The sequence below is a fragment of the Eptatretus burgeri genome, chromosome 17 (assembly GCF_056783735.1).
Source record: "Eptatretus burgeri isolate ZD-2024b chromosome 17, Ebu_testis_v1, whole genome shotgun sequence".
NCBI lineage: Eukaryota > Metazoa > Chordata > Myxini > Myxiniformes > Myxinidae > Eptatretus > Eptatretus burgeri.
The window spans coordinates 40958250-40972235 of record NC_140977.1 but is presented as its reverse complement, the minus strand read 5'-3'; the positions used below and the strand labels follow the sequence as shown (position 1 = coordinate 40972235).

Below are 13986 nucleotides of genomic sequence, written 5' to 3'. Positions count from 1 at the left end.
CCCGACTTGTGTTCATAAATAAACCATAAAACTTTTCCCTTTGCTTCATGCAGAGCAAAATTAAAAGGTAACTTGACATAATTCGACGTCACCCGATATACCTCTGCCCACATTATTACATCAATATAATACTTGAATCAAGTTTGATTAAAATCCTTTAGGCTGTTCTCAAGTATCACATTTCTAGATGTCATGACCTTTGACCTCTTGATGCCAAAATCTAATCAGTTCATCTTTTCATCATCGGATATACTTATCCCAAGTTTGGTCAAAATCCCATCGCTGGTTAACAAGTTAGGGCAGCAACGGAATTTTCACCGAACATGACCTCTGACCTTTGACCTCTTGACCCCACAATGTAATCAGTTCATCTTTACATCATTATACATACTTGTACCAAATTTGACTTCGATCCCTTCAGCCGTTCTTCAGTTATCATGGCAACGAAAACCTATCACGGAGGTACAGACGGACGGACGACCAACCCAAAAACACAAGGCCTCCGGCGACTTCGTCGGAGGAGGCGTAAAAAGTTACAAAGCACAACAGGTTTTGAATGTGTCTCTTTCGTGCCATAACATTTACGTTCTGAGTGGAGCGAGATAATGATTGAAGTCCGAGTCCATGACTCGGGCCCTTCATTCCTTCATTCTGTAAATTAAAATTTTCTGTGAATTAAATTGTTGTTGTTCATGTGTTTCTTCTGAGTACTTCTATATATTTTTCTTCTGTATTGCTTCGAGAAATATTACTATATACGAGAGCATGTTGAAAGGTAATGCCTCCGATGCATTTTCTCAAAAACAGGTAAAGATATCCGAATGAAACAAAGACAGATGGTAACATCAGTTCTTATTCTACCATGGTGCATCCTTATTTCTCAATATCCTTCCATGGTGCAACCAGTTTTGTAATGCCATCATGTAAAACTGTACGTCCTGCTGACTTAACCAGCACTTCACATCGGCCTTGACATCATCGTCGTAAGAAAAATGTTCACCCCAAAAGTGTTCCTGAAGTTTGGGGAAGAGAAGAAAATCTGACAGAAATAATTCAGGGCTGGTGATCCTTTGTGGCAGGAATCCATTGACGTCTCTAACTCTCAGGATCATAATGGTGCACCCAACTCTCATCTCCAGTCATCTCATCCAAACTCACACCTCCAGCGCTTCACAGCACCGACAGCGTCGCGCTGCCCTATACCACCATGACTAAGGTAGCACTGAAGCATCTGTCAGAATCCCAAAACTTTGCACCCATTGGCAGGAAGAACTAAGGTGCATACTGCACTTTGGTTCATTCAAATCTATTTACCTGTTCTGGAGAAAAAGAATAGTAGGCATTACTTTTCAACATGCTCTCATATATTTTTGGGTTCTCCTTCCATTGGAACCACTGCGTAAAGCTCCCATTACCGCTTCTTCTTCTTCTTCTTCTTCTTCTTCTTCTTCTTCTTCTTCTTCAATCCCAGAAAGAGGGCATTTCAAGCAGACACCTTTGAGATTTGATGGACATTAATTTTAGTTCAAAGTAAATTGATTATTCGCATTCCAACGGTACCATTTTTATTATTCCACGACAGCAGGAACCATTTTGAATGAAGCATAACACACAGAAGGATGGACGCTTCTCCTTTTAAGCATGAGTCACATTTGCTCTACGGCTAGGATACGGCGGCCGTACACCCCCCCCCCCTTGAATTGATAGAAACGTGCGGCGGCCGCAGAGTTTCTGAGGTGGCCTCAGGGTGGCCCTACGCCGAATGGCTATCTTTTACAGGCCGTAGGGGTCTCCGTGGAATTAAAGCGCGGAGTTATAACTTTTTTCATTTCTCGGTTGGCCATAGCAATTCGACAAGCCGTAACCATGATGTAGATGTGTTCCACGTCAACCATACGTAGGGCGTACGGTGGACTTGCGTTATTTGTGTGGCTGCCGTAGGCTCTTATCAATGAAAAATGAATTTTGCCAACCCCCCAAAAATTACGGCGGCCGCACTATTTCCAAGGTCGCCGTAGGGTAGTCCTAAGGCATCCCTGTGTTCACCGTATGGTGGCCTTGCGGTCTGTGTGACTACCTGCGGGCAACACAGGGTCGACGCACGGTTCCCCTACGCCCGCCATGCGTCCTACGTACAGCCTCCGTGGCAGTCTGCGTCGACCGTGCGTCCACCGTGCGTCCACCGTGCGCTACCACTTGAGATCGGAGTATAGGTGTTTGCCACACACATCATCACATTTCACCAGCAGCTCAGACCAGACACATCACCATACCTCCAAAGAAGGGATCAACCAAGGACAAGGGGAAAGGTGCCAAGAAAAAGACCAACCCAGCCTCTGCCGTTGAGGAACAACCAGTGCCATCTGTATATAACCTGGTCCACAATCTATATGACAGATATGAGATATGATATACATATGTAAAAGAACTGGTATATATACCCACTCATTATCGTCCGTCTGGATGCACGTTCGCCTTAGGGCCCCCCTGCGGTCGCCTTGCGGGCACCTTGAGGCTACCTTGCGTCTGCCTTGAAAATTATATGGCCGCCGCAGGGACGCCCTTAGGTCAACGTGGGACATCAAATCAAAGACCGTACGGCACCCCCACGTTTTCGCTCTCCACAATTTGTAAATACCCCGTGCGGCTCCCCGAAAAATAAAAACATATGTGACTGCTACATTGTGTGACCGTGGAAATACTGCGGCCGCCCTATAATTGCTAGTGGCCGAAGATTTTTTAGACCCTACGGCCGCCGAGCCAAATGTGACTGAAGCCTTAGTCATAGTAGATGAAGCACATTTATGTCACATTGTTTTCACAGCCAATCAAGAACTCCCAAAAACGACATGCGGCTACCCCCATGTTATCCCTTTAAGATGGAAATAACACAGTCGGTCCTTTTTGAAAATGGTATACCTGAACAGAATTTTTTTTTTTAATGGAAGAGTGCATTCATTGGGCCGATTGTGTGTCTGTGATTAAACGTGATGATGATCTACATGCCAAGATCACTGCCTATACAACAAAAACTATTCCTCTATCCTGCAAAACTTGGCTCTTTAACCATTATTAAATATAAAAATGTATCGATGTTAAATGTAGGGAAATTTCGAATGAGTGCATAAACTATTTCATTAAATGACATTCTTTTTTGAAGGGATGTGTGAATGAAAGCAATATATTGATTTTCTTGGTCACAACCTGATACCCGACCAAAGTTTCCCAGAGGGTATTTAAAACGATCCCAAATTGTGGCCTGGCATAAATTGCATGCAAACTCCAGCAGGGTCGGCACATTACCCCTTCTAAGAAGGTCGTCACAGAGAGGACAAGGTATTTTTTTTACAATAAGTTGAGTCACCGAACCAACACCAGGTTATTGAGACTTGAGTAAACCTCAGACTAGCCAAATGAACATGTGCAGTTCAAGTTCCACCCTCTCCCCACAAAAATCGTGACACACCACCGCCCGAGCCAATGTGACATGAGAGGCGGGCAGCCAATTTGACGTAGTATGCGAGGTTGCTGAAGATGCCATCATTTCATGTTTTTACATCAAGTTGATCGAGAATTGAAAGTTTTTATTGTGATGTTGACATTGCACGTGTAAAAACTTCGGTGGAACAGCAAATGTCAGGGAAATTGGCCCAGGGGTTTGGAAAAGTACAAGGAACAAATATATATTGTTACAATTGTGGGGGTAGATGGAAGAGTCTAATAGGAAATCTAGCATTGTGTGGAGTTGCTTAGTCCGTGGACGAGTAGGAGGCATCTCGATGTGAGTAAGTAGGGAACCTGTGAGCTTAAGTGTTACGTGTCACCACACGAAGGGTGGTGCGGTGTTAATTTGCATCGGGAGTAAGAATAAGTTCCTCAGTAAGTGATTCCCCTCTGTAATTTTCCCCTATGTTTTTATATTTCAAGATTGGCAATAAAGGTGGGGGATGCGTCCCTGAAACCACAGCAAACGAGCAGAAAGCACCGCCTTCAAAGGTTGACAGCAAGCGAAGTCACGTCCCTGAGGGACGATTGATGGGCGTGATGTCAGAAGCTAGCCGACATGGACAAGCCCCGCCTTTCCGGGTTTGGTGCGTGCAGGCCACGCCCCAGAGGTGGAGGACATAAATCGGTGTGATCAAAGTTAAAGGAAGGAAGGTTGCGCATTTTTCAGAGGAAGGAGTTGGCTTGTGCATTTTGGGAGAGCCATGATCAGCAGGCTGGACATTTTGAGAGGCACCGGACTCAGTAGGCTTGTGCATTTGTTGGAGAGCCATGGTCAGAGTGGAAGCATTTGTTTGGAGAGGCGAGAGTGGAGGTTGAGAGTACAGCGAGGAAGATGACACGACTATTGAATTAGTGTTGAGGTGATGTGGCTCACGTGATGAAGTAAGACGCTGGTCTTTTGCTTTTGGTCGGGTTGGTGAGGACGATCGGAGCACACGAAGCCGTTACACTGGGGCTTTGAGCCTTGATGTGGAGTGCCGCTCACAAATTACCTGGCTTGCGTTTGTCCCACTACGAGAGAAGCGCCTCGATTCCAGTTCCACAAGGATCAGCTCTGGGCCGAGTTAAGTGCAGGAATAGTTAATAAGGAAGATATTTCTTTTCATTTTGTACCCCCCCCCCCCTTTATCTATATTTGAGTCTGTGTGGGAAGTGCCTCGACTGAAAAATTTATTTACTTCATTATTATTATTATTATTATCATTACCTTTTGAATTATTGTCCATTGCAAATATTCATTTATTTTCATTAAAGATATTCCTTTTAAGAAACTGTAGCCATGTGCTGTCCTGGTGCAGCACCCATGTGCTGTTTTCCTCCTGGGTGGATCGCCTCTTCGCCATTGCGTCCCGTTAACGCTCGTGCATTAATCTCCGAGTTTCGGGTGTCGCCTTCAAGGGAGAAGCATTGCCATCCGTCCACATAGGGATTTAAAATATGTATATATATATATATATATATATATATATATATATATTTATATATATATATATATATATATATATATATATATATATATATATATATATATATATATATATATATTCGAAATGAGGCCCTTCCGACACGAGGAATGCATCATGCCATTAAATGCCATGAGCACATGAACACTGCTTCACTTCCCACCCTGATAGCTCCAGCAGCACACACTCGTCTATTTTAAAAACTGAGGATCTACCAAGCTGGGAGGTGTAACACGTGTGTGTGTGTATATATACATTTTTCCATGTATATATATATATATATATTTTTTTTTTCATATATTTTTATATATATACATATTTATATATTTTTTTTCATGTATATATATTTTTTTAATATATATATATATATATATATATATATATATTTGTTTTTTTTTTCATATATATATATATATATATATATATATATATATATATATATATATATATATATACATATATAAATATTTTTTCATATATATTTTGTAATATTTTTATATATATACATATTTATATATTTTTTCATATATATATATATATATATATATATATATGTATATATGTATATTTTCATATATAGTTTTTACGGAAAATGTTCCTGTGCACCATAAAAAAGTACACAAAATTATACTGACATGCATCCCAGCAATATAATGGTCAGCCAACATGTGCCTTGACATGTTGCCCAGTTTAGTCATGAATATCCGGATTTTGCACATGCATATTGTGCACTGAGTGCACAAAATTGCCATGCACATGTATCGAGTCACGTGACAGTGCTATACGTGATTCTGAGCCAATTGCAAAGCAGCACGATTCGGTGAACCATCCCAGTTGTGGAAAAACATTTTTATTGACGTCTCAACGTCGTAAACGTGATGCCATGCCTTTCCAAAAATGAACGTCGACATGCTATTTGTATGCTTGAGGCAGGAATGCCACACAACGTTGTGGCTCGGCATTTTGGTGTTCATTGGAACACTCTGAAGACGTTATCAACAAACTGGCAACATCAGAGAAACTGGCAAACTGGCAAACTGTCGGGTTGTCGGCCACTAAACTGTCTCCCCCACCAAGTTTCTTGGTGAGGAGGGTGTATGATATGGACACCCAGCAAGATGAAGAACAAAACCTGTCAAAGGATGGAGGAGCTCCTTGTGAGCCAACGGCCATCCATATCTAGTGCCCAACTGTGTCTGCGGACGTCCTCCTGCAGTTGGGTTACTTTTGATTAGGAGGTTGGTGGCAGGATTTGCACCCCAGCCACCGTAAAACACTTCATTCTGCAAAGCATTCCAAAAGCATTAAAAAAAAAAAAATCTAAAAACAAACTTCATGGGAGTACCTGTGCATCTGTTGTGCATCTTCCCTTCGCAGGGCAGCTCACCAGATGACAGGATTGGGGCAAAGCCTTCAAGACCCCCAATCTTTGATGATAGGAGGGAAACCACGGGGTAACATTCCTGGGTCAGATTGCGGTAGTGTGTGTCGAGGTGATGCTGAGGTGTCGTCCACCAGATGGCAGTCTCCTTGAGTTAACCTGAGGCGGTCCCTTCAGGTGGGTGCCTGGAATGTCCTATCCCTAAGAGAGGATGATGACTTGTCTCTGTTATCATCTGAGCTCAAGCGTTTGAACATTGGTATTGCACCACTCTCTGAGGTTCGGAGACCGGCTTGTGGCGAGATCATGGTGGGTGGTTACACCTACTATTGGTCTGGTCGCTCTGGTTACCTTGCCCAAGGAGTTGCTGTAGCTGTGTCCAATAAGCTGACTCCAATGATAAATGAGGCAACACCGGTCAACGAGCGTATTATGAGATTGAGGATTTGTCACTCCTTGGGTGTCATTTCCCTGATCTCTGTGAATGCTCCGACTGAGACGAGTGATCTCACCATGAAGGACGCATTCTCTGCCCCGCTCAAGTCTGTGGTTGATCAGAGCCCAGGCGAGATACTCTTCCAGTCTTGTGGGATTTAAATGCATCGACTGGAACTGATAGGGATGGTTATGAGACATGTGTTGGTCCCCATGGGTCTGGAACTGTGAACCAGAATAGCACTAAGTTCCTGGACATTGCAAGAAGTCATGTACTTAGGGTGGCTGGTTCATGGTTTCAGCGTCCACTAGCTCATCACTGGACTTGGTATTCCAACACGAATGGTGTGGCAAAGGAGATTGACCAAGTGCTCGTTGATGGTCGCTGAGGCCTAAGTCACATTTGCTCTACGGCTAGGATACGGCGGCCGTACCCCCCCCCCCCTGAATTGACAGGAGCGTGCAGCGGCCGCAGAGTTTCTGAGGTGGCCTCAGTGTGGTCCTACGCCGTATGGCTATATTTTACAGGCCGTAGGGGTCGCCGTGGAATTATAGTGCAGAGTTATAACTTTTTTCATTTGTACGTTGGCCGTAGCAATTCGACAAGCCAACAAAAAAGAACTGGTAAAAAAAGAAAAGAAAAAAAAAAGCCCCCTCGTTACCGTCCGTCTGGCCGCACGTTCGCCTTAGGGCCCCCCTGTGGTCGCCTTGCAGTCGCCTTGCGGGCACCTAATGGCTGCCTTGAAAATTCTATGGCCACCGCAGGGACGCCCTAAGGTCACCGTGCGACATCAAATCAAAGACCGTACGGCACCCCCACGTTTTCGGTCTCCACAATTTATAAATACCCCGTGCGGCTACCCGAAAAATAAAAACATATGTGACTGCTACATTGTGAGACCCTGGAAATACTGCGGCTGCCCTATAATTGCTAGTGGCCATAGATTCTGTCGACCCTACGGCTGCCGTGCCAAATGTAACTTAGGCCTGAAGGATGACCAAGAACTGTAGGGTCTACCGGAGTGTTCAGTTCCTCAATTCTGACCACAGGTGTGTTGTAGCAACTCTGAAGTTTCACTTTAAATCCAGGAGAATGGTACCATCCCAGCCAAGGCTGGATGTTGGCAAGCTCAAGGATGAGAGGGTAGCTGAGGAGGTTGCGAACAGGCTGAGTGGAGATTTCGGGAGTCTGGGTGCTTTGGGGGATCCTGAGGAGTTGTGGAGTGCCTTCAAGACCACCGTCTTTGACGTTGCCGGTCAATGTCTTTGAACTCACCATTGGGCAAAGAAGAATTTTCTCTCTCAAGAGACACTGGATACCATTGACCAGAGTCGCAGGGCCAGGCTGGGGGCAGAGCTGAGCTGTTCAGGGAGCTGAGGCATAAAACTGTACTTGCACCAAGGGTGGACAAGGAGACTGATGTGTGAGGAATCTGTGAGGGGAAAGAGCATCACCTGTGGTCAAGTGATTCTCGTCCGACTTACAGGGGAATTCACGCATTGCGTTCTTCCAAGCCCATACCTTAGTGTATTGCAGTTAGAGCAGAGAGTGGTGGGCTCTTGACAGAGGAGTCCGAAGTGAAGGCCCGCTGGGCCAGTTACTTTGAGCGGCTGTACCAGGCTGATCCACCATCTGTCGAGTTCGATGTCAGGGGTGTTGCAATCCCGATTGCTGACCCTCCAATCAACTGTCGTGCATCTTCATTTGTGGAAATACAGGCTATGGTGAACCAGTTGAAATGGGGTAAAGCTTCTGAGATCTGTGGCATCCATGTTGATCTTCTCAAGGTTGGTGGAAATGCTGTACTCGTGTCATTGCATGCAGTTCTGTGCTCTGCCTGGAACACAGGCATCATCCCAACTGACTGGAAGAGTGGCCATGTTGTCCCTTTCTGGAAATGGAAGGGTGATCACCAAGACAACTACCAAGGGGTGACGCTGCTCTCAGTGCCAGACAAGGTCTTTGCTCGGATAATTCTTCATAGGGTTCGCCACCATCTGCTTGAGCACCAGTGTCCAGAGCAGTCAGGCTTTACACCAAAGAGGTCAACGATTGACCGTATCCTTGCTCTTCGGGTCCTCACCAAACGCAGTCGAGAGTTTCGGCAGGGGCTGTTTGCGGCCTATGTTGATCTCTGTAAAGCGTTCGATTCAGTGAATCGGGATGTCCTCTGGAGGATTCTTGGTCTTCGTGGGGTGCCACCAAAACTGATCGATTTGATGTCTGAACTATACTCTGGTATGGAGAGTGCTATAAAGATGTGGTGAAACAATTTCTGACTTTTTTCCAGTTGTTACTGGAGTTCATCAGGGGTGTGTGCTGGCCGCCACACTTTTCAGCACTTGTACGGACTGGTTTCTGGGGAGTATGTCGGAGAGATCAAGCTGCGGTGCACAGTTTGGGAATATCAAGATCTCTGACCTTGATTTCGCAGACGATGCAGTCATCTTTGTGGAGACTGGATATTCTTTTGGGGGCCCTCGAGGTGCTGATTCAGGAGTCGGAGCTGCTGGGATTATGGGTTTCTTGGGTCAAAACTAAGATCCAGGCTTTCAATGACATCTTGGATGCTGCTCTTATCTCCTCTCTGTACCTGTTTGTGGTGAGGATGTTGAGGTCCCGGAGAGATTCACTTACCTTGGCAGTCATATTCATGTCTCTGCTGGCTGTGAGCCAGAGGTCAACAGACGTCTGGGTCGGGCCTGGGGAGTCATGGATTCACTGGATCATGGGGTGTGGCGCTGCCGGTACCTGTGCGGGATGACAAAAGTCCGAGTCTTCAGGTCCTTGGTGCTTCCAGTCTTGCTCTCGGGATGTGGGACTTGGACTGTGATCAGGAATCTGAGATGGAGACTTAATTCCTATGGTACCAGATCTCTTCGGAGAATCCTTGGCTATTGCTGGTCGGACTTTGTGTCCGAGTGGTTGCTGAGAGAGACTCAAATGAGATTTGATGCCTGCATAGCCCGTGAACGTCAGTTGTGGCTGTATGGACATGTGGCTCGTTTTCCTGACGCTGATCTTGCTCACCAGATCCTCTCAGCGAGGGAACCTCATGAGTGGAGGAGGCCAATGGGCCGACCATGTGCCTCGTGGTTGCAGCAGATTGATCAGCATCTCAAGGAGATGGGGATGGTCCAGGCATCTGGCTGGGGATGGCCAGACGGAGGCCCCTGGAGTACCGGGGGAAAGTGGACGCAGTGACGTGCTGCTCTGGTGCATGCTCCCATTCCTGACTTGACCTGACCTGATGGCTGTTGTCGCATTTATTTATGTTCCATTGACCATTGTTTACGCCTATCGGGAAGAGAACCAGTTTGTTCTCGAAACGCCAGGCTTTACTAACGAATATGTTATTTACTGCTCAGTGTGATGCCTTTTACCAAGATCAAACTTGAGCTGCAAGTCTTCCAATGTGTCCATATGTGTACGGAATGGCTCGATTTCCATATGCTGACATTTCAAGTCCTGTATAACATGGCCTTGGGTCAAATTCGAACCCAAAAATCTTTCAGACGTGTCCAGTGTCCTCAATACAAATTGAACATGAGTGAGTCAGTGAGTGAATGAATGAATGAATGAATGAATGAAAAAACAAATTAATCAATGAAAATCACCATGGAATGGTTACTCACACTGCATGCGGCTCTTTAAACTTCCCCACGAGTTGAATTTGGAACATGAGATCTCCTCCCGACACGTATTCCATAATGAAGTAGAGACGGTCCTGTGAGGGGAGGATTTCAGGAGCAGTCCAAAAGCAACAGCAAAAGTAATGCAACAACAAAATCCAAATTTCATTAATTGTGGACATTATATATATATATATATATATATATATATATATATATATATATATATATATATATATATATATATATATATATATATATATATATATATATATATATATATATATATAATAAAAATTTATTTATTTATTTATTTGCCTCCACTGTATTTTATCAAATTCGTTTTTTAAGATCATTCCTTTTAACGAGAGAGACTGCAGAACAATGAAGAAATGGTTGTAGATGGGAGGGTAGTAACCATTCATGATTGACAAAAAAGCAGCGCCAACCGACTCTGACTGTCGCACAAGAGCGAGACTCGCTCGGGTCTGATGATTCAACCACTGAGTGACCTTCATCACGGGATTGAAATGCAAGTCATGTGTTCCTGGATCAAACAGCCTCCCAAGGGAGTAAGAGAAGGGGGAAATCACATGTCTGCAACATGCAGGTCGTGAGACCAATGAGTGACCATTCCCTCATTGGTGTGTGTGTGTGTGTGTGTGTGTGTGTGTGTGTGTGTGTGTGTGTGTGTGTGTGTGTGTGTGTGTGTGTGTGTGTGTGTGTGTGTGTGTGTGTGTGTGTGTGTGTGTGTGTCCCAGGCCATAACTTTTGTATCATTTGAGCTTTTGTCATCAAATTTTCAACAATCCTATATTACGAGAATATGCAGAAAGTAATTGTTGGTTGTTGCTGCTTTTTTGTGAATCACGGAGAGTAGAATATACATACCACAGTTTGGAAGCACGAGTGAAGTTGGGTGAGAAACGGGGGCTTGTCAGGTAGTGCAAGAACTCTTTTCTCCACCAAGGTGCATTCCACATCATCATCCTGAATAACCACTTCCTTCTTCAGAATCTTCACTGCATAAAGTTCATCAGTACCTTTCCGCTCTGACAGCATCACCTAACCACATACCGCAAAAGATTAAAACTTTCAAAGGAACCACGGATGATGGAAATACAAATGCCATTGAACAATAACTCGGCAATCTGAGACCATCTGTAATCACAATAAGCAAATAATTATTTTGGGGAGCAACCCCCCTGTAGACCCTGTAGAAGTTTCATCATACCTATCTTGGGGGCAACCCCCCCCCCCCTCCGTAGACACCCTTACACCGCGTTTTTTAATCATGTGAGCAAACTTTGGTACATCATGGGTGATGAAGGTTGCGGTCAAGTTTCATTGGAATTGTGTGTGTAGTTTCGAAGAAGGCAAATTCCTATTTTGGGGGCCAACACCCACCGATTGCATAGACACCCACATACCCCAATTTTTTAATGTCATTAACAAACTTTAGTACATCTTGGGTGTTGAAGTTTGAGGTCAAGTTTCATCAGAATTGCATGTGTAGTTTCTGAGAAGAAAGCAAATCCCGATTTTGGGAGGCAACCCCGTAAACCATCATCGGGCCTGATTATATTTAATGCTGTGAACAGACTTTGGTACATACTGGGTGATGAAGGTTGTGGTGACGTTTCATAGAAATCATGTGTGTAATTTCAGAGAAAAGTTGCAAATGTTTGTGGACAGACGGACATACGGATGACGCGTCATCCCATCAGCTCCCCGGAACGACGTTCCAGGTGAGCTAAAAAAACATAGTTGGGAGAAGAACATGTCTGAGAGGATCGAGCTCGGTGAAGAATGAGTAGTGAGGAGAGCCTGGTTCGGAGGGGAGAAAGACTGAGGAGAACAAAGCTGAGAGAGTTAACTCGAGGAAAGGGAGCTCTGAGGAGATCGTTCTGCTTGCCTGCCTTTGCCCTATGCCTGTTCATCATCCTGCCCATCACCTCCTCATCGCTCATTGCCAGCTCATGGTTGCTCCGCACCCATTCTCCCCCTCCCCCCCGGCTACCACCAGAGCCGAGTCCCCTATTTTGTCCCTTTCCTGTCTGTGATTGAGTCCAGCGTGAGGGACCTTCAACTTCTTTAGATTCATTTTTACGTCACTGTACATAATTAATTATTTATCAATTGCATTCCCTTCCTTACCTCCCAATCTGCCATCGTCTCCTCCATCACGATTCCACCATTCCCTGGTTCATTTTATTCGTTTGTGTTTCATGGAATAAACCCGTTACTTTTACAAAAGCTTAAGGTTCTCGTGTCTCTCCTCACAACCGCGAGCGCGTAGTCCACCACAATTCAGAACATCTCCATAGAATTTAAAACCATTCGGTACATCGCAGGATTTTAACCTCCCACCGCAATAACCTCAAAGTTGGTTGAGCCGTTGACACGAGAATATATATTCCTTTCACTTCAAGATCGTACAGTAATAGCTGTAATGGGACTTGATCTGGTGTCCTCACCAATCACATCTAGGAGGTGTATCATTAACCAGTACAAAGCCATATGACTTCAGTCATTACATTGATGGAACAGCCGAGTGTTGCCTGATGAGCCTCATAAAGGACAAAACTAGTCGGTAGCTTCGCTTTTCATCTCCTTGGTGACAGTATTTCATCAAGAGGACCTTCTGGCGCCACAATCACGACGACGTCGTGACTACATCATCATGATGGTGTTGGAGAACTTAATCTACACAAACACACACACACACACAAAAGTTTTGTGGTGCTATTCGCCATTAAAGACTTGTGGGAAGTTAGAAGTGTGCAATATTGGTAGATAGTAAATCAAATATCTGTGAAAGTCGATTCAATATCACAGATACGTTTAAGTATATTAAAAAAAGATTAGGTAATTGAAAAAGATGTTTTTGCCAAACATATTATATTATCATGTGCTGGTAATATCCTCACACAAAGAAAATATGTAGGAAACAGTTTGTGGAATTTTGTACCAGTAAATAATAAATTATTGAAGTAATCAACACAAATTACATTAATGCAAATTAAAACAAACCAAAACGAGAACGGCACTCGGAAGAGCGCATACCTCCACCAGGATGAACAGTTTACGGTTTGTGTCCCCCTAATAGGCCAAAATCTAATTGGCTTGTTCTTGTCAACGACCCAACTCATGCACCAAATTTTGTCCGAATCCATCCATAACTTTTTGAGATATCATGCTCACAGACAGATAGACAGACACACACACACACACACACACACACACACACACACACACACACACACACACACACACACACACACACACGTGTGAAAATATAACCACCACCCACCTTTGGTGGCAGAGGTAAAGCAATTCAGAAGGAGAAACTAAGAAAGAAGAAAGCAGGGCACAACATCAATGTGCAATTTTTTTTTAATCTAGAGCTACCTAAACCTAAACCCAGCAAAAACCACAACAAAGCATGCTCCAACCTACCAATTCAAACCCAAGTCGTGTGCTTTCTTTTGCCTCCAGGTGGCTCAGCTGAACTGCTCAAGCATTATCACAACTACTGCTTCAGGCACACTGTTAACACATTAGAAG

At 44.4% G+C, this 13986-nt stretch overlaps 1 protein-coding gene across 7 annotated transcripts in view; it reads right to left on the bottom strand.

Moving 5' to 3' along the window:
• The window catches only part of LOC147009858 (protein kinase C alpha type-like), a 189809-nt gene that overhangs the window by 89619 nt on the left and 86204 nt on the right, over positions 1-13986 (bottom strand). For all 7 annotated transcript variants that reach the window (XR_015052772.1, XM_085861441.1, XM_085861438.1 and 4 more), the window contains 2 exons: positions 11311-11484; positions 10423-10514 (listed from right to left, as the gene is read on the bottom strand). Coding sequence is in view for 6 of the 7 variants with exons in the window: in XM_085861441.1 (XP_085717567.1) it covers positions 10423-10514; positions 11311-11484 (266 nt within the window). In the remaining variant the exon portion in view is untranslated. The remainder of the gene's footprint in view (positions 1-10422; positions 10515-11310; positions 11485-13986) is intronic.